General features: G+C 61.1%; 1 protein-coding gene across 9 annotated transcripts in view; it reads left to right on the top strand.

Moving 5' to 3' along the window:
- The window catches only part of KCNAB2 (potassium voltage-gated channel subfamily A regulatory beta subunit 2), a 61,203-nt gene that overhangs the window by 33,305 nt on the left and 4,498 nt on the right, over positions 1–23,400 (top strand). For 6 of the 9 annotated variants that reach the window (XM_037062094.1, XM_037062092.1, XM_037062089.1 and 3 more), the window contains 8 exons: positions 9,749–9,792; positions 10,216–10,253; positions 14,899–14,978; positions 17,329–17,373; positions 17,719–17,763; positions 18,467–18,510; positions 19,192–19,278; positions 22,893–22,978. In XM_037062094.1, the coding sequence (XP_036917989.1) occupies positions 14,899–14,978; positions 17,329–17,373; positions 17,719–17,763; positions 18,467–18,510; positions 19,192–19,278; positions 22,893–22,978 (387 nt within the window). In that variant the 5' untranslated portion in view covers positions 9,749–9,792; positions 10,216–10,253. Of the gene's footprint in view, positions 1–5,124; positions 5,672–9,748; positions 9,793–10,215; positions 10,254–14,898; positions 14,979–17,328; positions 17,374–17,718; positions 17,764–18,466; positions 18,511–19,191; positions 19,279–20,057; positions 20,103–22,892; positions 22,979–23,400 lie in introns of those variants that run through there. The other 3 variants (XM_037062086.1, XM_037062087.1, XM_037062095.1) reach the window with 2 other exon arrangements.

Below are 23,400 nucleotides of genomic sequence, written 5' to 3'. Positions count from 1 at the left end.
ATCTGGTCGGCAACTGTATTGTACGTTAGGGTCGGTACCTCGTGTTAAAAATCCCAACCACACAGACACGTGTGAAGGGAAAAGCAGACGCCTGCGTGGTTCTGTCCTCCAGAGACGAGCGCCGTTGACTTTGGGACATTCTGCGTGAAAAGAGAAAGTTTTCTGGAAAAAACACTTTGCAGAAGGGGTGGATGCGCTCTTTCTTTTCTTCTTGCAACATCGTTGGCACAAAGTAATCTGCAGGGGTTGGTGGCCCAGGGGTCAGCGCGAAAGCTTAATTCGTCATCTCGAACGACAAGTCCGTCCTGGCACCGGACACCCAGGGTGGCTGCTGGGGTGAGGGTGGGCTCCCTGCGTTTGGCCCTGCGTCTGGGCTCTCCCCCGTGGGACGTGGTCTTCACCCGGCCGTCTCTGGGCTGGTTGCTGCAGCTGCACCTGTAACCACCGTGGGCAAAGGCTGCAATTGAGGCGAACCTGTGTTCTCCGGGCCACAGGTGGGTGGGGCTATTCGGGACCTCGGGAGGACAGTCTGCTGGGCTCTCTCAGCCTCGAGATCAGCACCCGGGACAGCGCACCCGCGTTCGATTCTGCAGCCTCAGGGAGCAGCCAGAGCCCAGGGCTTGCCTTTTCCAGTCTAGCCCCGCGCAGCCCAGGGGCCAGCCCTGGCCAGAGCCAGTCAGCCAAGGGCACCCTCCCTGCCCGATCTGTGTGCCCTCGCCAGATTCAGCAAATACAAATACAGGGTGCCCACTGACACTTGAATTTCAAATAAACAGCACACTTCTAGTCTAGCATAAGTGTGTCCCATCAGATATTTGGGACACCAAGTATCTAAAAAGTTATTACACTAAAATGTTTTTCCCTGTTTATGTGACCTTCAGATTTCAGTGGGTGGCCTGTGTGACCTCTGGTTCCTGCCCAGCCCCGGCCCAGGGGTTAGTTACCTGGCCGGTCTGTGCAGAGTGGAGCAGAGGCTGGCCCTGGGCCGTCACACAGTCTCCTGGGGACAAAGTGTCTGGGCCTTCCGCTCAGCGTCTGAGCACTCAGCTGTGGTTTAAAGAAACGGAAACACTTCCACAGGGAGCCCGTAGGTGGCAGGATTCTAACGGCTTCATGCTCCGAATCCAGCTTCAAAGGAGGGATCGAGTGTCAGCTGGCCAGGCTGCAGGGCGTTCCTAGCCTGGTGGGGACTTCTGGTGGGGGGAGCAGGGTGAGACTCCAAGGCTTTCTGTCTTTGGCTAGGCATCGGCACTTTTTGTTAACTCAGAAAATGTGTACAGAGGGTCTCCCTGGCTCCAGGCTGCCAGCCAGAGGCCTCATGAACATCCTGGCTGGGGGGGGGGGGGGGGGGGGGGGGGGGGGGGGGGGGGGGGGGGGGGNGGGGGGGGGTTGCGGGCAGGGAGGGGGGAGGCAGAGAGAAGCAGATGATACCTCAGCGGTGAGGGAGACCAGGGGCACTGGGACCCACACCATCTGAAGGGGGACATTTGAAGATGTGGGGAAGAACCTTCCGGGCCAAGGGACAGGGTCATGACTCCAGAAGAAAGAGCATGCCCAGGGTCAGGCTGCAAGGACAGGGCCAGGGCAGTAGGGACCAAGCAGGGCAGCCAGAGCTCATCCCTCGGCCCCTGGGAGACCCCAGCTCCCTCCCCTGTAGACACAACCTGTGATCAAGGGTACACTGGAGTACATCTCGTCCCCCCAAATTTCACATCTGTCCAGCAGACTGTGGCATATTGGGAAACGGGGCGTTGAGGATGCAGTGACTTAGGATGAGATCGTGCTGGAGAAGGGTGGCCCTAAGTCCCAGTGACCTGTGTCCTTATAAGAAAGTCATGTGGGGACACACAGGGAAGAGGCCATGTGACGGTGGAGGGGGAGGCTGGAGTGACGTGACCCTATAAGCCCTATAAGCCCTGAAGCTGGGAGAGGTGGAAGGAGCCTTCCCCCAGAGCCCTCAGAAAGAGCTCGACCCTGTGACACCCCAATCTCAGACTTCCGGCCTCCAGAACTGGGAGAGAACCCACTTCTGTTGTTTGAAGCACCCCCGGTTGGTGGCCGGGGGTGGTCATGGGAGCCCCAAGAAACTAACATGGGGGGGGTGGGGACAAACCTCCTTTTGCCCAGCACCCCAAGGACAATCAGCCGCCTCTAAAACAGGTGGAACTCCCTGGGGGGGGGAGGCCCTGGGGGAGCTGCTGCGGAGGCACAGAGCTAACCCGAGCACCGCCCGTCTTAGCGCTGGGCGAGCCAAAGCTTACCACTCGGGTTTGGTGGGGGAGCCTGTCTCTCTCGGGCAGACTCCATCTTGCTACCACAGGGTGGTTGGTTATCTGGAAATGGGGTGGCCCCCCATTATTAAAGACCCCAGATAAAAGCCACCCCACCGTCTCCAGTCCCCGTCAGCGGCTGGGCCAGGACTCGGCTGAACTTGGTCTTAAATGTAACAAAGGTAGCGCCTCCAGACAAGTGTGGCTCGGCAGAACAGGGAGACACCGCGGGCCGGCTGCTTGCTTTATCAGCCGACCGGAGCCCTGCAGCCGGGAAAAGCTTTTTTGTTAATGGCCCCCATTTTTTAACTGCCCCCAAGCCTTTCGGTTTAAAATAAATGCACTGAATTCTTAAACCCACATGGCCCCTATGGAAGCTGCCCCGCCCTGTGCCCCACCTAGCCCTAGTGATGGAGAGCCCAGAGTTGTGGCCTCAGAGGGTGGCTGGAGGCAGGGACCTTCGGACACCAGACCTTGTCCCTCCCCTGCTCCCCGCAAGGCCCTGCCTGGCCCACATCCGCCTCCGGTTCCAGCCGGGACCCCCTCCGTCCTCCCCAGGGCGCTCGAGCCCGTTCCATCCTCAGAGCCGGCGCACACTCCGCTCCCTCTGCCTGGAGGGTGCGTTCCCAGGATATCCGCCCGGCTGCTCACCCCTGCCGTTGGCACCTTCGTCCTGGAAGACACTTTCCCGACCTCCTGGCCCAAACAAATGCCCAGAGAGCCATTCCACACCCACCATCCTGACCCATGGGCCACCTCACCCCTCCCACCGTCTCTGTCCCCTCATTGTTTGCCCCTCTGCGCCCCACTGAGAGTGGGGCCCTGGTCTGTTCCCAGCACCCAGAACATTCTAAGCCCTATAAGCACGGGCCGATGGCCCCGAGCAGCCCTGGACGGCTGTAACAAAGGGCTGTATGGACAGTGGCTTAAGAAGACAGCAGTGTGTTCTCCACTGTCCCGAGGCCAGAGGTCTGAAACCCGGGCGTGGGCAGGGCCTCATCCGCCCCCCCGAAAGCGCTCCCAGCTGCTGGTGGGCACTGGCGTCCCTCGTGTTCCTCGTCTTGCACACTCGCCCCTCCAGGCTCTGCCTCCACCCTCACGTGGCCACTTCTCTCATGTGCAGGTCTGTCCCTGGGTCTCTCTCTGCAGGGACACCAGTCATGGCATTATGGACATCTACGAAGCCCCCCATTCCAAATAAGGCCACCGTCACCTTTTCAGGCTGGTAGCACTGGACCTGACTGGGGTGTGGGCTAGAGGAAGTCACAGCCCGCAGCCCCTGAGGGGTCTCCCTTCCGCTCTTACCCACCAGACGGCACCTTCTCCAGCAAGTCCGCTAGTATGCAGCCCTTTGCTCTTAGAAACGTCAGGGGCCAAGGGCCTCCCAGGCCACTGCTGCTTGGGACAGCCCCCAGCTGGTCACATCCACCCCTCCTCCTCTGTGAAAGGACATCGCTGGGTGTAAACCACCCGCCATTCAGCATGGTCAGGGCAGCCTTGCGGGGACAGCGGGGCGCCAGTCCTGCCAGGCACAGCCACGTGTCCTCACTCGTGCAGCAAGGATGCCCGCCCCCTCCTGCTGTGAGCCTGCCCTCACCTCCGCTTTCCCTCTCTCCGTGCCTTCCCGGGCGCGTGGGGGTGGAGGTCCCAGGGAGCTGAGCCAGAAGCTTGTGTTCCAGGAGGCTGGCTTTAGTGGCGTTCCGGGGACACAGAGCTTCTAAGTGCCGTGGCTGAGCCTCTGACGAGCCGCAGCAGCAACTGGCTGCTTTGCTTTAACAACCGCAGGTCCCAGTGAGGCGGGAAAAGAACCCAGAAGTCGGCTGTAGGGTGGAACCGAACACCCACGCTCAGTGCTTCTGCCTGAGGCCCATTTCCAGCCAGGACTCTCCGCCCCCCCCACCTGAACACATGGCAAAGGAGAGACTTCTGGGGTGACATTTCATTGTGGCAAGTTCAAGTCAAGGGGTTAAACTTCTGCCTTCCACTCTCGTTAATTCTTGTGACTTTCTAAGAGGGTCGGGAATCGTGACCCCGGTTCCGGGCGAATGGAAGTGGTAAACTTTGGGAAGCCCTTACAAACCCCCCGCCTACCCCGTCCGCCTGGCAGCCCTGCCCTCCCAAAGGGCAGTCAGCTTTGGCCAAGGCCCGCCCTGCAAGGCAAGAGTGTCGCCCTGGGGGCCAGAGGGCAAGGCCCTTCCTGCCAACTCGGACATCTCTCCAGGTTTCGGGAAACCCCATGAGCCATGAGCGGGGGAAAGGAGGGTGGTGTGGAGGGTCTTCGTTCGTTCGTTCATTCGTTCCAGAAGTATTCATTGAGCACCTACAGCGAGCTGAGTCCTGTGTACGTGCTAGAACTTCTCAGGTCTCTGGTCCCTGAACCCCGGTCACTGTCATCTAGACAGGGTGGCCTTTCCTCCACCACTCTGGCTTCTCCTGGTGCCGAGCCTCAGTGGAAGCCGCATTTTCGTGGGCAAGACCCACAAGCAGGTGGGGCCGGTCTGCACCACAGCCTGCAAGCGCAGCTGTCCACGTCCTCGGGCCAGTGCCACCCCCGGTGACCCGCCAGGGCAGCGGCTTGTGCAAACCACCTTATTAGTGACTCACCAGGCGACCCCCTGAGCCTCCCGTCAGTCAGCTCACTGACCTGGTGGGAGACCCAGCAACCCACCGTGCTTGGCCCCGGGAAGCCAGCGCCGGGCTGCCTCCGAGAAACCCAGGGAAGCCTGGAAGCACAGCTGCTCCCCGAAACCCCGGGCCCTCCCTCCTCCTCCTGTCAGAGGCCACCATGTCGCTCATTGGTCAGGAGTCGGGGGCAGCCCAGCCCCGTTGGACACTGCTGGGGGCCGGCAGCCAGAGCCAGACCAGTGTGGGGGCAGTGGAGGGACCCCAGACAGGAGGAAGAGGTGAGAGGGGGCAGAAAGCAGCAGCCCCAAGCAATTGCCGCGTTCCATCGGATGCGGTCTCCTCCAACACGTTTCTGGAAATTCGATCCCCTTGCCCGGGAGGCTGCAACGGCCTTTCTCTCTCGTTGGCTTTAGAAGCCCTGGCTCCGGAAGGAAGACCTCGCAGCCCTTCTGCCTTCTGGGATAAAGAACTGTCGGGCGGACGGAGAAAGGGCAGATGACTGTGGAGCCTGGGAGGAGGGGGCCCCCGCCCGGGAGCTGAGTGCCAGTCAGCCCCCCAGCCAGCATGCAGGTGTCCTTCGCATGCTCCGAGCACAGCCTCAAAGCCCGGGGCCCCGACGAGCGGCTAGGCCGGCCGCCTGCCGGCAGCCCCAGCCTGGGCACCCGCGGCCGCTTCCGCGCTGTGGCCATGGTGGCCCGGAGCCTGGGACAGCTGTCGGGGCAGAGCCACCGGAGCGCCGGTGACGCCAGCGTGAAACAGCAGGGGATGAAATATAGGTAGGAGGCTTAGACGGCTTTGCCGGGCGGGGGCTGCCTTTCCCCTCCCCCTCCAGGGAAGCCTGTGAAACCTGCGGGTCCCTTGGCACTTGGCGGTCTTGGAGCTGCCAGGCAGGAAGGGGCAGGCAGGGCGCGAGCTAGAATGGAGGCTCCGGTCACCCCACGTTTCTTCGAGACGGCAGGCAGAGGGAGGAAGGGCGTGCTGGCTTCCCTCCTTCTGCCCATGTGTTTCTGTTCGGGGTGGGGGGTTACAAGCCCCTGACATCGGCTCTGGGATGCCTCCTCTTCCTGGGAACCCCTGGAACTGGCCACAAGCCCCTGTCCTCCCCCTGGGCGCCCAGGGCCCCAGAGGCTGCCCCGTAGGTGGTCGGATGTCTTTGCAGTGAGGCTGCTGGGTGAACCGTGGACGGCATTCACCTTTCCCCCTACCCCGATCCAGACCCCAGGCCAGGCTCCTCTGCGGGGCCCGGGACCACCCCTGGAGCATCCTGCCGATGCTCAGCCGAAGCGTGAGGATGACACAGGCTGTCCCTGTGTCCCTGCACGTGGGCTCAGGCCCCCAGGGCACCAGGGCATCTCACTGTGTCTTGCACGTGGAGAGAGGGTCAGGGGGAAGGCACCCCCGCTGTCCCTTGCATCTCCACCCTGGGCCCTGCCCAGATGCTCGGTGGGTTCAGCAGGTGGAAACGGGGGTCCAGCCTTGTACGAAGGGCCACTGGGGCCAGGGTCATGGGGCACCCTGCTAGGAGTCTGGCTTTCTTCCCCCCCAGGGTCTTTCTGTGCCCACAGCCCCTGTGGCTTTGAGAACAGGGTTTCTGGGGAAAGGGGGGTCTTCACAGCAAACCATCTGCCCATGCTGCAAAAGCTGGGCCAGGCCCCTGGCTCCCGGGTGTGGCAGGAAACCGTTTCCATCTCTTCTCTCTGTGATTCCGACGGTCACTGTCTGAGGCCACCAGCCTCAGAAAGCCACAGAGGGGTCCGCCTGTGTCTCGGGAGAATGCCTGGATGGTTGGCTGCTGTTGGCAACAACTCAAAATGAGACACTCGACCCTGACAGCCGAGATGCGCAGACTGAACCTCCCCCAAACCAGCGCCCCCGCAAAGGAGCCATGGTGTTAAGCCCTGCGCCTCCTGGAGGCAAGTTCTGTAATAACCGAGCACACCCGTGCGCACCTGTGGGTGCCTCCGTGGGCGCCTCCTTGGGCACACCTGCTCAGGGGAGACGCGTGCTGGAGGCAGAGGCAGGTAGTAAGGGAAGTGGGCTGGGGGACTGCAGCTGGAGAGCCTGGGCTCCAATCCCAGCCCCAGCGCCCCTCACTGCAGGACCCCATCTTCCCTTATAGTGTCCGGGCCCGGGGAAAACTCCACCTGGGGTGGGGGAGGAATAGGTGGGTCCACCCCCTGTGGAGTGTGTCATAGCAGCTCACATGGAAGTTGGAATTCAAACCACGGGGCTCCCCTGCTGAGCAGGCGTACCTGCCCCACGGGGCTCCTGCCCCACGAGGTTCCTGCCTCACGGCCACTTCTCCCCAGTCATGGTCCCAGGGCCCCAGCCAGGGTGCAGGTGGGCCTGTAGGGGGCTGGCCCAAATCTGCCCCCACCTGACCCTCTCCTCAGGAAGCTGGCACTTCCTGGTGCTATGACCCACAGCCCGGCCTTGGCCACACCTGTCAGTATGAGGGAGATGAAGGTGTGTGACCAGCACCCGGGGTCCCATTCTCGCCAGAGGGCCCGAGACGGGCTCAGGGCAAAGGGAATGTGAGGTCAAGGTGGTCAGTGAGGGGAGGAGCCATCCTTCGTTACTCCTGGGGCCCCGACCCAGACTGCTGCCATCCAAAGAAGACCCCGAAACCCAGGCCCAGCCTCTGGGAGCCTGGAGTCTGAGAACCAGCCTACCTGGTAACGGGCAGCCAGCCCACCTGGAGCAGAAGACGTCCTGCTCGCTTCTTCATCCACCCAGCTCGTCAAAGTCATGCCGCTTTCTGTCGCCTGACCCAGTGGCGGTCCTCGGCCCAGACAGCGGAAGGGAACTAGTTACAGTTCTAGTTACAGCACTGTAACTAGTTCAGAGTCTCGGGGGGGGGGGGGGTGCTGGGGCGTCCAGCAGCGGGCCTCACGCTCTTCCCTGCAAGGCAAAGTCCACGGGCCTGCCTTCCCATTTTCACAGATGGCAGGAGAGGCGTGCGCCGCATTCCCGAAGACTGACATTATTGGGGTTTAGAGACAGAGCCAAGGACTATTTCATTGTGTCGAGTCCTAATTAGGGGAGAAACGTCTGTAGGAAATGACGTCTCACTCCTGAAAGTCCCTAGCGGCGATGTCTCTCCAGCCGTGGTCCAGATGGGGCTTCCACTGGACGAGAGCCCCACCCCCACGGGGCAGCGGGCTCAGAGCTTGCCGCCTGGAGACACCCTGTCCCTTCGCATTTCTTCTCCCCGGGCCTGGTGGCGGGTGGCAGAGCGAATACCATCATGTTAGTGGGGAAAACTTGCGCGAGGTAATTGTGGCGTCACATGGCGCCCTAGTTTTTCTGCGTCGTCCCTAGGGGCAGCGGGTGGAGGAGCAGCGTGGGGGGTGGGCCACGTGCGGGGCGTGGGGGGAGAAACTCAGCCCAGCTGGTGGGCGAGAGGCTAGGTGGGCTCAGCCCCGTGTTCTGTGTCCTCACCTGTCTGTTGCTGAGGCTGCTGGTCCTGGAACACACAGCAGGTTCCGGCGCGCAGTCCCAGTACAGTACCTGGGTTTGTCTAGACCAGGAGCCCCGGGCTCCGTGAACCCCGGGGTGTGGAAAACAAGGTTCTGAGCATTTTCGTGTCCTTGCACGTGTCCAGGGAAGGGCTTTCTCAGAGGGGCCCACGACCCCCACACTGTTGGGAACCGCCGATCAGAACTCCCAGTTCTCTTTGCCCCGTTAGTAGACCGCTTACGAGCAAGGTGCTGACGCCTCAGCACCGGTACTGTCCAGCTGCCGTGGAGAGTTCCCACAGCTGTGAACACACCTGGCGCGATCGAGTGTGCCGGTGACGAGGCCCAGCTTCTCCGTCCGGCAGTCACAGACGCAGGCTGTCCTGGGTGGACCGTCCCAGCCACGCTGAGGCACCATTAGGTCATCTCACTGATTTACAGGGGGAGGGGCAACGGACCCCGCCATCCCTTTTTATCGTCTTTCATTTAGAGCCTGTTGGATTTGTCTGTCGTTTCCGTGTGAGGACAAAGGCCGCCGCCCCTGGTTCTGGGCTGTCTGCCTTGGAAATGGCACGTGCAGAGTCAGCGCCCGCCCCAGGCACCTGCGCTGCCTCACCGCGCGCCGGTGAGACGAGCCCATGACCGGCACAGGGAGGCACCAGGGTGGCACCAGGCAGGCCCAGAGGCACTGGGCGGGCAAGGGCCGCCCTGGGTTTGAAACCAGCTCTGGCCTCGGGCTCCGCCCCGTCCACCCGCCTCCCCAAGAGAGAAACCAGCCGCGATGCGTCCTCCTTTGGGGAAAGTCCTCTGACTGCTGGGGTGTCTGGACCTTGTCCCTTCAGTGGCCCTGGCCAGGGGGTCACGCAGAGGCTGGGGCTCAGCACAGGAACCGGCACCCACCATGGAACCCCCACCCCACTCCTACCGCAGAGGGACAGGCCCCTGGGCTGCATGGCCCGTGACACGGGGCCAGCCTCTGCTCCGCTGCTCCGAGCCCGGGAGACAAAACGCTCAAAATCACACATGACAAGAAACTGGATGAGGGAATTGACGAGGATGCCTGTAGCCCATACCACGGGTTTGAACCAGTCTCGTTTCAGCTGGGAAACGGTTACTCCCACTGAGGTGGCCCCACCTGGTCCCCAGTGTGGCCGTCCTGTCCCAGCACGGTGGCTGAGCCCGGGTGTGTGGGGAGGGATGGCAGTCACCCTTACTCCTGGGGCAGGCGAGCTGCAGGCTTCTCTGAAGTTCCCCCTCACCTTCAGAGCCTCAAAACGGCATTGGCTTGGGATGAGGGGTGCGGCTCCCAGAGCTGGCCTTGGGGACTATGGGGGCCAAGCCTGGCCAGTGGGTCCGTGCTGACCACAGAGAACTCACAGAGCCCTCACTTTACAGGAACCTGGGGAAGTCCGGCCTGCGGGTCTCCTGCCTGGGGCTCGGTGAGTGTGGGGGCCGTGTGGCCCGGAGCCACCCAGGGGAGCAGGGGATGTGGAAGGCCTGGGGGGTGGGGTGGGGAGGGAGCTGTCCCCAGAGCCAGGATCAGTGGGGCCTGTGCCCATGGTAACAGGAAGGGTGCCTAGGAGAGGGAGGTGGGTGAAGATACAGCCTCTGCCCTCTTTCTCAAGATGTGAGCCCCGTTCCTGGGTCACGATGACCCAACGGTTCCACACACGTGCACACACGGTGCACCCCAACACACACACACCACCACCCATCAAGAGTGAGGGCCTGCCCATCCTCACTCTTTTTCAGGCAGACGCTCCTGCTGGGCTCCCTGCGGCCTCAGGCCCAGCACCCCAGGGAGGGGCGCGTCAGGCCCCCTGGGGCAGTTCTCTGACTTAAGCCTGTGTGTCTCCTTCCAGGAACATGGGTGACCTTTGGAGGCCAGATCACTGATGAGGTAAGACGGGGCACCAGGCCCCTCCAGACAGGCAGTAAACACTATTCAAGGCACCAGCAACGTGGTGTTCCCCCCGGCTGCACGGCTCCCGGCTGTTTCCCCAGGGTGCCCTGGCCTGCGCCCGCCACGGGTGGGAAGGGTGAGTTCAGGCCTCGGCGCCACCCTTAGTAGCCGGGCATGGCGTGGGGCTTCAGCAAGTCCTTTAAAGTGCCAGAAACCCTGGCTCCTCATCTGCAGCGTGCCGGGAAAACTCAGGGAGCGCAGGTTTTCCAAAGTGCAAAGCTGACTTGGTCCTAAGCTGCCCCTACAGAGCGAATCTGGAGCCTCAGCCCATGTCTGCCTGCCGAGGCGTCTGAGAACACGGGCTCTGCCGATCTCCGCTCCGCGGGGCTCCTGCTCCACCGTTCCCGCAGCCGCCACCGGCTGCGCGCTGGCCAGGCACTTGCCGTACTTGCACATGCACGCGTACTTGCCAGGACACTGCACCACCAGCATCTCCGGGTCCATCCTGGAGGGGACACGGCGTTCCCAGGCTGCTGTGCACTTGGGGACAGTGAGTGGATGTAGAGCTCCGGCCGTCTGCACGAGAAAGCCACCCTCCCATCTGTGCTACTTACCGTCAGAAAGGTTGCGTCTCAAAATTAATACGTGGCTTCACGTGAGACCCAGCTGTGATCGCTGGGTTAGGTTTCACAGCAAAACCTGTGCTTCCGTCAAAATCTAGTTGCCTTTAATTTGTGCTTTCGTTCCCCTTTCTTGTTAGGGCAGCAGCGGGTTCGAGAGCCCTTTGCCCTTGCTGGGAGGGTCTGGGTCTGGGCGATCTCGGGGTGAAGGGGGGAGCCGCTGCAGCACAGGGAGCGGTTCCCTCTGGTCGCCAAGGCTGGTTCTGAGCACTTAGACTAGAAGCCGGAGCCCCGGAGCCCACACGGGTCCCGGAACAAGTCCTGTCTGCCTTGACCGTGTCCCTTTGATAGGGTTGCTGACATCATAGGTGGAAGCGCTGTGGGAGGGGTGGCTTCATCTCCACGTGCATGAGCCGCCCTGCCCGGCATGTGTCTGTGGGGAAGCTAGAGAGCAGTGGCTGATGGTGACCGTCCACCTAGGTGACTGTTTCACCAATGGATACTCGCACCCAGAGAGGACTAACTAACCATCCGATGGCAGCCCCGGCTGCTCTGCCTCGTCTCCATCAGGGACACAGTGACACGTGTGAAGCTACTGGAAGTCGTGTCCAGATGACGAAAAGCTGGGTGGACAGCGGATGTAATAGATGACAGATTCAGCGTCCCCAAAGGTCCTGGCCAGCGACAATGATTAAGCGTGGGAGCAAGCAGCACTTATGTGTTAAATCTTACAGTTAGTGTCTGAAAAAATCAATATGTCAAGCGCAAGGGGCCCGCCTCGCCACGTTCCAATGTGGAGTGCCCGGTCTGAGGCTTCAGCCTGCTACCTGCCAGGGCTGAGCCAGCGGGGTGGGCACCCCAAGGAAGTAGGGGCCCCCCAGGCTGTGGAGGAACCTGTGGACTCCCCAAACCCCCGGAGGCCTCAACCCACCGGGCATTCCCGATGGGCTCTGTGGAAGGAAGGCACAAGATCCTGTTGTTAGGGCTACCTGTTGTGTGCCAGGCGTCATGCCCAGGTGCCAAGGAGGTGCAGAAACAAGAAACTGGTGGATTTGCTGGGGTAAACAAGTGTTCCATGGCTGGACTCTGCCTGTGTCGGCCAGCGACAGCCCGAGGGCCAAGTCTAGCCCCCAGCTATTTTTATGTTCTTAGCCTCTTCTTTTTTTAGGAAATACATGAAACATAAAATTTGCCATTTTGACCATTTTTAGCATGGTTAAAAATATGCATAACATAAAGTCTAGCACGTCAGTCATTAAGCGTATGCGTCGTTCAATGGCATTAATTACCTTGTCTGCGCTAAGCAACCCTCGCCACTGGCCTTCTCCCGGATTTTCCCAGATCACCCCAAACAGAAGCTCTGAACCCAGGGCTCAGTAACTCCCCAGCCCTCATAACCTGTGATCGACTGTCGCTGTGAATTCCACAGCCCATGTCTGTAAAGTCTTAGCGGCCACGCCCATTCGCCCACACAGGGTCGGTGGCTCATTCATCGGACGAGGCCGAGCTGAGTGCCTGCCACAGAGACCAACTGGCCCACAAAGCTTAGCATATTCACTCTCCGGCCCTCCATAGAGAAGGCCTGCCTTCCCCTGTCCTGTGGGGTCACAGCATCTGTCATCTGTGGGGCCATCATCCCAGGCAGGGAAGCCCCTGCAGGCTGGACACAGAGGAGCCCACCCCAGAGGAGGCGGGCAGTCAGTGAAGCTCAGGGCCCGTGGCGGAGTCGGCAGCTGCCCCGGTGGGTCAGGCTTCCAGCCTCAGGTCCTCAGGTCCGCTGCCCCTGCGGTGACCTCACACTGCTGCCCAGGTGGAACCCCGCCCCCACCCCCGCCCCATCCAGAGTGTGGGCTCGAAGCAGCTGGAGCCAAGAATTTACGCGGGTCATCATCACACTCAGCCCTGTACCAGCCCAGGGCGGGGGGCGTCCTCATTCCCTCATCAAGAATGTGGGGCCTCGGGGATGGAGCTCTGGCCTCCAGCCTGGGCTCTGGGGTAGCCACACCGGGGCAGATCGGAGCCCCCGGCTCCCAGTGGTGACAATGGCGAGGGGGGGCCCCACCTCTCCTGAAGCGCCCTCTGCCTCCAGTTCCTGGGACTCTGGCATCGGAAGTAATGGACTGGCCACAAGACAGAGGCTCCGAGACGGAAAGCAGGCCGTACCCTGGGAGCGGACGTGTGCGGAAGTTGAGTCTGAACGACCACGGAGGGAAAGCCCGTGAGAGAGCGCGGCACGTGGGGACCGTGTGACGGAGCTGCCAGGCGGCCGGGGAGAGCTTCCGTCCCCACGGCAACCCTGGAGGAGGAAGCACGCCACATCACAGCAGAGGAAGGAAAGGAAGAGGACACAGCCCCCCAAACTCCCAGGGCCCCTCCTCTCCTTTCTGCCTGTCGGCGTCTGAGGGTCCTGCGCACGTCCTGGGCAGGTGAGAGGAGGTGGGCGTCCTCCGTGGCCGAGTGCTGACCTGCCTGCTCACGGAGCCCCGTGTGGTCAGCCAGTGGCTGCCCAGGCCTGGCTTTGCTATTCAGCATCACGTGGTTTCCAGAAAACTCCTCACCGTTGGCGTTAACACACCCCGAGCTTTCCGGCTTAGACACCAGCAGCTGACTCTTGGGGGTAAGCTTTGGCCTGCTTGGTACTGGAAACCTTCAGGGCTCATTGTCAACTTCAGAATATCAGAAATCCTGCCGCCAAAATATCCCGGAATTCTGGCTTCGCTTGAAAAACCGAGGGATCTGCTTGTACCGGGCCACCTTCCCAGGGACGGTGACTGAACCCCCAGTCCCAGGAATCCACACTGACCTCCGGCCTCACTCTCCGTACCTGCCTGGCAGGTGGGGCTTCTGAGTGTGGTTCTGGGAGAAGCTCCCAGAAGCCTCACCTGGCTGGCTTCCTGTCCTGCAGTTTTGGGGGGTTTAAGTGTTGTTCACCCCACCCTGGGCTTGCTTGGTGCTCTGAGCTGAGCTGTGAGAAGCAGAGGGATGGAGTTTGCATCTGTGACCCTCAGAAGGACACCTGCCCCGTCCAGAGCAAAACCAGAGTCCAAAGCCCCTTCTCTACTGGGGGATGGAAGCTGTCAATTGTAGGCAGGTTCCCCCCACCACCACCACCCTGCTCCTTGATCCTTGTCCCCAGTCGGTGGCCATTCACCAGGCCCCGCCTGCAAGAATCAGAGAGACACGGGCCAGGCCCGCATGCCAGCTGCAGACGGAGTTCCTCCACCTGCGAACACGCTCACGCAGTTTCTGGCAAGGGCTGTGTGGACCGTGGGCCACAGGACGCATTGTTCTAGCTATAGCTCAAACAATAGTTAATCTGCCGAGGTCTGCTGCGCTCCTGTGGCAGGCTGTCGGAGTCCTCGGTCTGCGGTCCCAAAGCCCCGAAGACTGAGTGGATTCAAACAACAGAAGTTCATCCTCTCATTGCCCAGAGGCCAGAAACTCAAGATCAAGGTGTCCGCAGGGTTGAGCCCAGGCTCCGAAGGGGCTGGTCCCATCCCACTCTCCCAGCCCTTCTGGGGGCTACTGGCCGCCCTGTGCAGCCCTTGGCCTTGGAGGACACACCACCCTGGTACCTCCCCCGCCTCCATGTGGCCTCTTCCCTGTGAGAGTGTGTGTCTTCATACAAGGACACCCTCAGACTGGATTCAGGGTCCACTCTATGCATTGTGACCTCATCTTAATTTAATTAATTATATCTGCAAAGATCCCATGTCCACCTAACGTCACAAGCTGAGGTCCTGGGTGGACATGAACTTGAAGGGACACTATTCAGCCCAGTAGAGGTGCAAAGCCCTGTGATGTCCCAACAGAGGGGGTCCCTGCTCAAAAGGAGGTCACAACCCATAGCTGCCTCTTCAGTCATCATCTTTCTTCTCCAGGGTCCCACTACTGAGCATGGCCTCTGCACCCATCCCTCCTCGGGAGAGGACAGAGGACCTGGGGGCAGGACCTGAGCCTCTTGGTGCTTCCCGGCTGGCAGGACAGTGCCACCTGCGAGCAGCCCTGGTTTCTCGTTTCAGATGGCAGAGCAGCTCATGACCTTGGCCTACGACAACGGCATCAACCTCTTCGACACAGCGGAAGTCTACGCGGCTGGCAAGTACGTGTCTCTTGTCACGGGCCCAGTGGCGCGGCCACGGCTCCCCGGGCAGAGTCGGAGCTCTGCTCCCTGCGGCCTTCGTCCCAAGAGGGTTCACGCATGCGCCTCCCGCCCTGAGTGCTTTTCTAAACTCTGAGTAGCTTGAGGACGTGATGTTTGCGTGGGGCCAGAATCTCAAAACATTTGGACACTGGTCACTTGCTAAACTCCCCATGTGTCCCCACACAGAGTTGGCCTCAGTCCCTCTGGTGCCAAAGATGCTGTGCTGGGTGAGGGCCAAGATGAAGCCACCCCCGGGCTCCCCCACTGAGCCCTTGACCTGCAGCCAGCCCCGCATACCGACGTCTTCCTGTCTCAGTGGTGCGGTGAGGGCTGCGGGGAATGGGGGCCTCTGGGCCGGCCGGGAGAGTGGGATCTGGCGAGCCGAGCACAGCAGGAAGCACTTCCCGCCTTGGCAGTGAACTTCTCTCCTCAATTATGCAGAAGCCCTCTTCAGCCAAGGCTGCTGGCTTCAGCTTTAAAGACTGACTGTAATCAAATCATCCACTCTCCTGTGTCGGGTTTCCAAAAGTCAGCTTTTGTTTGTGAAGTCATCTGTTGGCTCCCTCCCCTGCTCCTTCTGGTCCCTCCTGCCTGGGGCTAGCCATGTTCCCCTCTGCCGGCTGACTGCACCTGCCTCCTGCAGCTCCGGGTTCCTTGCCTGCCATCCCTCGTGGGGCCCAAAGCTCAAGTGCTGACCCAGGGTCTGAGGATCTGACAGTCCCGGGAGCCTCCCCTGGGACCCCCAAATCCCCCCAAGCCCCAGTAGCAGCTCACTGCCCCTCCTGACACCACAGCCCCTCCCAGCCCCTCCAACTGGCAGCCGCTTCCCATCAAGTGAAATACTTTCCAGACAGAGGAGCGACGCTGAAGGGTCGGAGGTGAAGGTCAGCTCGGGAGCCATGCCTGCAGCCCTGCCCCATGTTCAGGACCCTGGCCTGCCCCCACCCCACTCCTGCGGTTTGGCCACCCACAAGGGCGTGCTGGGGGCAGTTCGGGGCCGCCTCCCGAAGCTGCAGACAGCCCAGCCCCGTGTCGGGCCGGCACACAGCATTCCATGGCAGCATCACTCTGTGTTACTGTCTTCACTGCCCCCCCCCCACGTTAAGAGACACCCAGGGTGGGGACAAGCACACTGGGTCCTGCCTCCCGGAAGCCCCTTGGGAGAAGCCAAGGACTCGGGGAGCAGCTTCCCATGGGTGGTCGTGGCCCCTGGAGCCCTCCGCTGCAACGGCCTCTGAACCCGCCTGCTCACCCCCTTCAATGCCTCCGCGCCCTCAGCCACCCACACGGGGAAGCCAGGCGCTGTCCCTCTCACTAACCACAGTGCCAACTGCAGAGCATGCAAGTCCCCCTGCTTGTCATGCTGACACTAACTGGGCGCTTCCCAGAGGGCTGGAGGATTTCTGTGCCCTGCTGGGCGGTGCCAACCCTACCACATCCTCGGCCCACGAGCAGGAGGCTTTGGTTGGCTGTCCGCTGTCCTGCACCCCGGGACCTCGGCTTGCTTTTCTCTCTCCCTCCTCTCCTGACCCTTTGTCCCCCGCATGAGGGACTGAGAAACAAAGGAGGCGACCCAGGGCAGGTGCATCTCTGTGTGCGTGGACCATAAACAAAAGAACTTTCAGAGCATGTGCCAAACTGCTTGCCGACTAGAGCCCATTATCTCCGAGTGGATGACTCGGGCGCTTTTAGAGTTGGAAGGCAGCCCTGGGTTGTTTGTGCTCAGAGACATTTTGCTATAAGCAAAGGGTTCTTAAAAGTTAATAATTTAAAAGTCCATCACTGCAGTGCCAGGCAGGGCTGGAGCAGTGCCCGGGACGCCGGCGGGCCCAAGTTCGGTGCAGGGCCCTGAGTGATGCCAGTCGGCACAGACAGCGGTCAGCAGGGCGTCTGTCTCCCCCTGTTCAAAAGCAAGAAACGAGGACCACACACCCACATACACGCACACCCACACACACACCCTGGAGCACCCTGCTGGAGACCCAGCCCCTGGCCCCGAGTACATGTCGGTTGTCTCTGAAAGCAGATGAATAATTTATCTTCTAAAAACTATTTTTATCCAGAAACCACCCTGTAGTGCTGCCAAGCGTTTTCCGGGGGAACCTCCAGGGGGCCGGGAGTGGGGTGCTCAGACAGGGCGTGGACATGTGCCACGGCCACCTTCTCGGGGGCCTCTTCTCTGCACGAGCCGCCCGAGCCGCCTCGGGCGCGAACAGCCTGGGTGTGTGGCCCCAGAGGAGACTGAGGGGCCGGCTGTCACTCTGGGGCGGGGCTGGAATGACAACTCCACGTCTGGTCTTTCCCACAGGGCAGAAGTGGTTTTAGGGAACATCATCAAGAAGAAGGGATGGAGGTAACGTGTCCGGCATCGCTGTGGCCGGGGCCCGGGTGCGCCCCCAGGGAAGGACCCCGAGGAGCTGGCGGGAGGGAAAGGGCTCCCCGAGGCGCAGACGCGGCTCCCTCGGGCCCCACACCTGACTTGCAGTTGCATGGTTAGCGAGTGGCACCTGTGGGCTGTGTCATGACGACGCAGGGAGCCCCAGGGTCCGGGGTGACCCACCAAGAACACTGAGTGACAGAGAATGCCCCGTTTCACACGGGTGCTCAGACGCCAATGTGAGAGCTGAAGACAGTCGGGGCGGGAGGACCCCGCGAGGGACTAGGCCCGGTAACAGCCCTCCTTCCCCTGTGTTTACAGACGCTCCAGCCTCGTCATCACCACCAAGATCTTCTGGGGAGGAAAGTAGGTGTTGCCCCGGCGGCGGCCCCAAACCCACCCGCACTCCTGACTGAGGGGGCTGGGGAGTGGGGGCGTCTTCCTCCCGGACGGCCAGGCGCCCCAGGAGGACAGCCGGGCCCTGAGCCATCTCTTGTCCCCAGTGTCCAAAGTGGGTGGGCTGGCCTTGGAGCAGCCTCTGCCCTGGCTGGCGCCATCCCTGCGAAGGAACATCAAGTTCCAGAAAAGTGGCGTTGGCTGCTTTTGTCTTTTATTCAAACCTTGTTTAATTTCTTTTTTAATTTTATGGATCTGTTTCTTTGTTTTTTTAACTACAAAGGTAATATTCCAAAATTTCTGGAAAACACAGAAAATCTGTGAACCGCCCATACCGCTCGCTGCATGTCCCTGGCCCAAAGACACCCCTCTCCAGCCCCGGTGTTTAGTTCATGTTCTCTCTGGGGCTGTACAAAACCAGCGTCCTGAGAATTGTCAATGTGATGCCTTCTTAATCTTTGCCAAAAATCTGAGCCCGGCAGAAGAGCAGGTTGAACACAGAAGCCACCCTGGTCCCCGGGCCACCCTGGGCTGGGTGGCCCGCAGGCACACGGAGGCGGAGCCGGTGCCCGCAGGGCCTGTGCTGACCTGCTTTGTTTGCCTGACGGGTGCATCGTAAACATTTCCCCCCAAACCGCTTGCAACGCCACGCACACTGTCACCTGTTTTTCAGAGCAGAGACCGAGAGAGGCCTTTCCCGGAAGCACATCATAGAAGGTGAGGGGCTCGGGCATGTCAGGGGTCCGAAACCCACGGGGTCCCTCTGGGTGCCAAAAGGAGGGTGCCCACCCTCTTCGATGCTACGGCGCAGGACCCCTGGCCTGGGGATGACACCCAGTGCTCTGGCCCCGCCTCCTCCTTGGCCCTGCACTCCTGTCCCCCTGTCTTCCTGCCCTCCTCGTCCACATCCATTTCCGTCCTGTAACAAGGACACAGATCATCCAAGTNGGGGGGGGGGGGGGGGGGGGGGGGTCCTTGCTGCCCCGCCTCCCAGCCCCGCACTCCACTCTGCAGCTGCGTTAGAAGCCATGGCCAGGTGCTGGCTCCCGACAGCTGTGCTTCAGGCTCCATCGGCCAGCCTCGGGGGCGACAGACGCCACGGGCCCTTCCTGCCCCGTGCAGGGTAGCCCGCCCAGCTACCCTGTGGGGCCCCCAGGAAGCTGAGGGTCCCCCTTCATTCAGTCACAGGACATTGGGCCTGCAGACCTCCCATGTCCTCCTGACCCAGCGGAACACTGTTGGTGGTGTATCCACACTCTGCCCTGGCTTTCCACGATCCCGGGTGGCCATGGCCCACATATGTCCCCAAACCTTTCCCCTTATCCCTTTCATCTCTGGCTCGGGTGAGGCCCCAAAAGTCTGAGAAGACCGTGACCACCCCTCCCAACCTGCCCCCAGGTCTGAAGTCCTCCCTGGAGCGGCTGCAGCTCGAGTACGTGGACGTGGTGTTTGCCAACCGCCCGGACCCCAACACGCCCATGGAAGGTGGGTTCTCTGTCGTGGGCAGGAAGTTCTGAACTGCAGACTTGGAGGGCCGCGGGCATAGGCCTGCTGGGCACCCAGGTCCCCAGGCCAGCGGCCAGGAGGCCAGGCCAGGTGGGAGGGGAGGGCCAGGCCTTCCCGGTGTGGGGGAGCGGGCTGTGGGGAACCTGAGCTCCGCCTCCGACACCCTGCCCTCCCCAGGTGCACCCTGGCACAGCTGGGCCCACAGCTGATACACACCTGGGTCCCCGCCCCTCCTGGTTTAGAACTGCGTGGAACGTTCTCTAGGCTGTTAATATTTTGTAACTAAATGGAGTCACAACACGATGACTCGTTGCAGGTGCTTCCTTCTTTTCAGTCCTTCTCCTGGCAGCTTCGGGGTCTCTGTTCTGCTAACTTGGAGGAGACATGCCACACGGGCTTTGAAAGCGTTTTGGTTTCTTAGGCGCTTATTCGTTCTTTCCGCGCCCGCGCTCTCCGCCCCTCCTGTCCCCTCCCAACTTCCTGCTTCCAGCATCTTCCCATTTGTGCTTTCCTGTGGCAGGGACTTGGAAAATTCAGTTGTGTTCAGTTGTTTTTTCTTCTTTTGTTGATATATGCGCATGCGCATGTGTGTATATATATATATATGTATATATATATGTGAGTGATTTTTTTTAAACTAAACAAGTATTCGGCGAGAGTGATTTGTGCCTCCCTCCCGTGCCCTTCGTCACAGCACGCCTCTCCATGTCCCCACAGCTATAAACTCTGGTCTCTTTAAATCTTTCTTTTATCACCAGGGGACCCATTTAGTTCCTCCAAGTCCAGGACATTCATCATAGAAGGTACACCATGACCCGGGCCGACCATTGACTCCTGTGTCCGAGCTGCATTTTATGAGACAGTGGTTTTATTTACACGACTCTCCCCCCGCTGACCAGCTCCTCCATAAAATGCATAAGGGAACCACGAGTGCCCTCTGGGAACACCTTGCGAGGGCAGGAAAAGGCCCCCCAGGCCACGCTGTCATTTCATTCCTCCGTCCTTCTGTGCATGTCCCCCTGTGCATACCCCCCAACCCCCCCGCCTGGCCTTGCTGCGATCCTCGGGGCAGCCGGCATCGGCCGGGGCCTCCTCGTGATTTGGGGATGCTGTGGTCAGGGCCTGAAAGCTTGACCCTCGATGGGCTGGGGAAGGCCCGGCTCCCAGCAGGGCACACACACCGGGGACCTCAGAATACGCGGCCCCCGCAGATCTCGTCTACTCCATAGCTCACGTCCGCTAGGCTCCTGCCCCAGCTGGAAGCCGCAGGGAACCCCGGCTTGAGCCCCCCCCCGCCCCCCCCCCCGCCCCCCGTGCAGCACACAGGCTCCTGCCAAGCACCCACGCTCAGGCACTCCTTTCCCTGGGCGGGCTGGGCCAGCTGCCACTCTCGGCCCTTGCTGTGTGGCCTGACCCTCCCCCCACACTGAAATGGAACATTGTCCCACTTGAAGAATACCTACACGAGCCAGGAAACTCTACCCCGGGGCGGCCTTGGCCTGCCCCTAAGCTAAGACTCCCCCAGGACCCCACAGCACGGGCAGCCTTGGTCTCCCCAGGGGACTGGGCTGTGCTCCATGGTGGCAGGGCTCCCGCCTGCCAACTGGCCCTGCCACCTGACCCCTCCCATGTATTATTTGTGACACAGCAGGAGATGCCAGGGGTTTGGGTGGCACCTGCAAGGATTTGGCCCTCCTGCTTCTGTCCAGTGGCATTAAATATTGAGGCGAACGGGTTGTCACTAACGGTCCATTTCTGCAGCCACGGACATCATGCTTGGTCAGAAGGGCAGAGTGCCATGCTGCTGTGCGTGGGACCCTCCAGGAGCCCAGGAGCCTGTGCCCCGGACCCCTGCCCTCTGGGGCCAGCGCAGGCTCTCGAAAGCTGCCACTATGGCCTTGACCCCCAGGTGCCGGTGGACTCCCCTCTGCATGGGAGGGCGCTGCACTGTGCGGTCCCCTCGTGAGGAGGCAGCTGGGAACAGGGGGTGTCCTCGGCTTCCCCGCTCCAGCATGTGGGCCTGAGCCTTGGCTGCAAGGAATCAGCACTTGCGCTGCATGGTCGCAGGTGCCCCGAGTGTTTCTAAAGGACCCGGCACAGGGAGCCAGGCTGGGCGCCTGGGCTCGGGGTTTGGACGTGGGCAGGTCCCTTCCTGGGACCTGCCAGCCTCTCCAGCCAGACGCTGCTGTCCCTCACATTGACCAGTGTCGGCGGTTGACGTGGTGGCCCAATGGGTGCGTGCTCCCTGCCAGCCAGCCCTCCTCCCTGGGATGGGCAAAGAGGAACCCAGGCCTTGACCTTGGCAGGGAGGGAGGACAGGGCCTGGCCTGAAGGTGTGGAAGCCCGGGTCTGGTTTTTTAGGGGTCCTGGGCAAGTCCACTGAGACCACCACCCCGGAAACCCCAGCCACCATAGCCTTCTGAAGGCGGGGACCACAGCCAAGGGTCAGTGTCATGCCTTGTTTTAGAAACACTTGTTCGTCCACTCCACTTCCCACTCTGCCTTAGGCAGTCGGACTTGCAAGCACTGTATGGGGCTTGGGAAAACTCTGGGGGAGCCGCCCTCACCCCAGTGCAGAGACACTGGGGACTTAAACTTATGAGGCCGGGTTCTGCTTTTAAAATCCCAACATCCCCATGAGCTGAGACAGCCTAGACTGGATTCCTCACAGCCTTTCTTGAGTGGCAGGAAAGCTCGACAATGCAGGTGGGGGCGGGTCCCTTCTCTCTCATTCAAGGGGAAGGCCTAGGGTTTCAGCAGCTCGTCCTCAGCTACGCAGTGTTCGTTCAGTTGGTTCCCAGAGAACGTGGAAACTGTGGCCCTCCTGCTGCAGACTCAGGGCCTGCACAGGAGGCCGCACTATCCTAGGAGCAGAGGCCCCCGCTGTCCTGTGTTGGGGGACAGGCTCCAACCCAGACCTGGCCCAGACAGGGTTGTTCACATCTCCTCCGGCTCTTCTGGACGCAAGGGGAGCTGCAGCCTGCAGCCCCCACCCCCGGGACCCCGCTACAGTCCCATGCCACATCCTGTGTCCCCACCAATGCCATTGTCACCTCTCCCTCAGGCTCTCCAGACCCTGCTGAGAATCGGGGTTACCCCAACGTAGCAGACCAGAAACAGGCAAATGCTGTGTTTACTTCCTGTCGCCTTCTGCCACTCTGAGGTCATCTTAATCCATTACCTGGCTCTGCCTGAGGACTGGGGTCCCGGATTCCTCCCCGGACTAGAGAACTCCCCCTTCTAGACTCTGGACTCCCGATCTGTGGCCTCCCTGCCCCTCATCCCTCCCATCTGCCACAGAAGCACCCCAGTCCACACAGCACCCAGTTTTCCAAGATTCCGTAATACCTGAACCTGTTAGGGGAGGTCGTTTCCACGACCAACGTCCGGATTGAAGTTCGCTTTTTTCTGTCGCCCCGGAGAGCCCCTGCTACCCCTGAGTAGGAGCCGGGAAGTACACTGCTTGCAAGACGTCTTTGCAGCTTCCTGCCCCTGCTCCCGGCGCCTGGCCTGTATCCACAGAACGTCCCCAGGCTGGGCCCCGTGCCCCCAGCCGCCCCCCACACCTGCAGTTTCCCCTTCCCTCCTAACAGAGACCGTGCGTGCCATGACCCACGTCATCAACCAGGGGATGGCCATGTACTGGGGCACGTCGCGCTGGAGCTCCATGGAGATCATGGTACAGTGGCCCCCGGTGTATCCCTGCTCTGTGGGTGGAGATCTGGGCCCTGGAGGACAGCTGTGACCGGTGGCGGTCACAGCTTCTGCACTGGGTAGGCTTTCTCCATGTTACCATGGGGGGCTTCATCTCTCTGAGCCTCACGCCCCCCAACACGTAGAACAGGACTGTGGGGGCCACCCCCCTGAGGCTGTCCTGAGGACTAGTTGGGAGAACAGGCGTGAAGCTCTTCCCAGAGGTCCTGGAGTTTCAGTGACAGCGGTCTCAGGCACTGGCATGAGTTGGCATGACCTCCCAGGTGCCATTAGGTGTGAGGGCTTCATGTGGACTAACTCCCATTTAATCCTCTAGACGCCCCATGAGGTCAGCGCTGCTGCCCTGCCCTTCGGGTGTGCACTGGAGGCACAGAGAGGTTGAGTCAC

This window comes from Sturnira hondurensis, unplaced genomic scaffold, assembly GCF_014824575.4.
Source record: "Sturnira hondurensis isolate 20B ecotype Veracruz unplaced genomic scaffold, ASM1482457v3 Scaffold0013931, whole genome shotgun sequence".
NCBI classification, from domain to species: domain Eukaryota; kingdom Metazoa; phylum Chordata; class Mammalia; order Chiroptera; family Phyllostomidae; genus Sturnira; species Sturnira hondurensis.
This window is presented reverse-complemented; position numbering and strand designations above follow the sequence as displayed.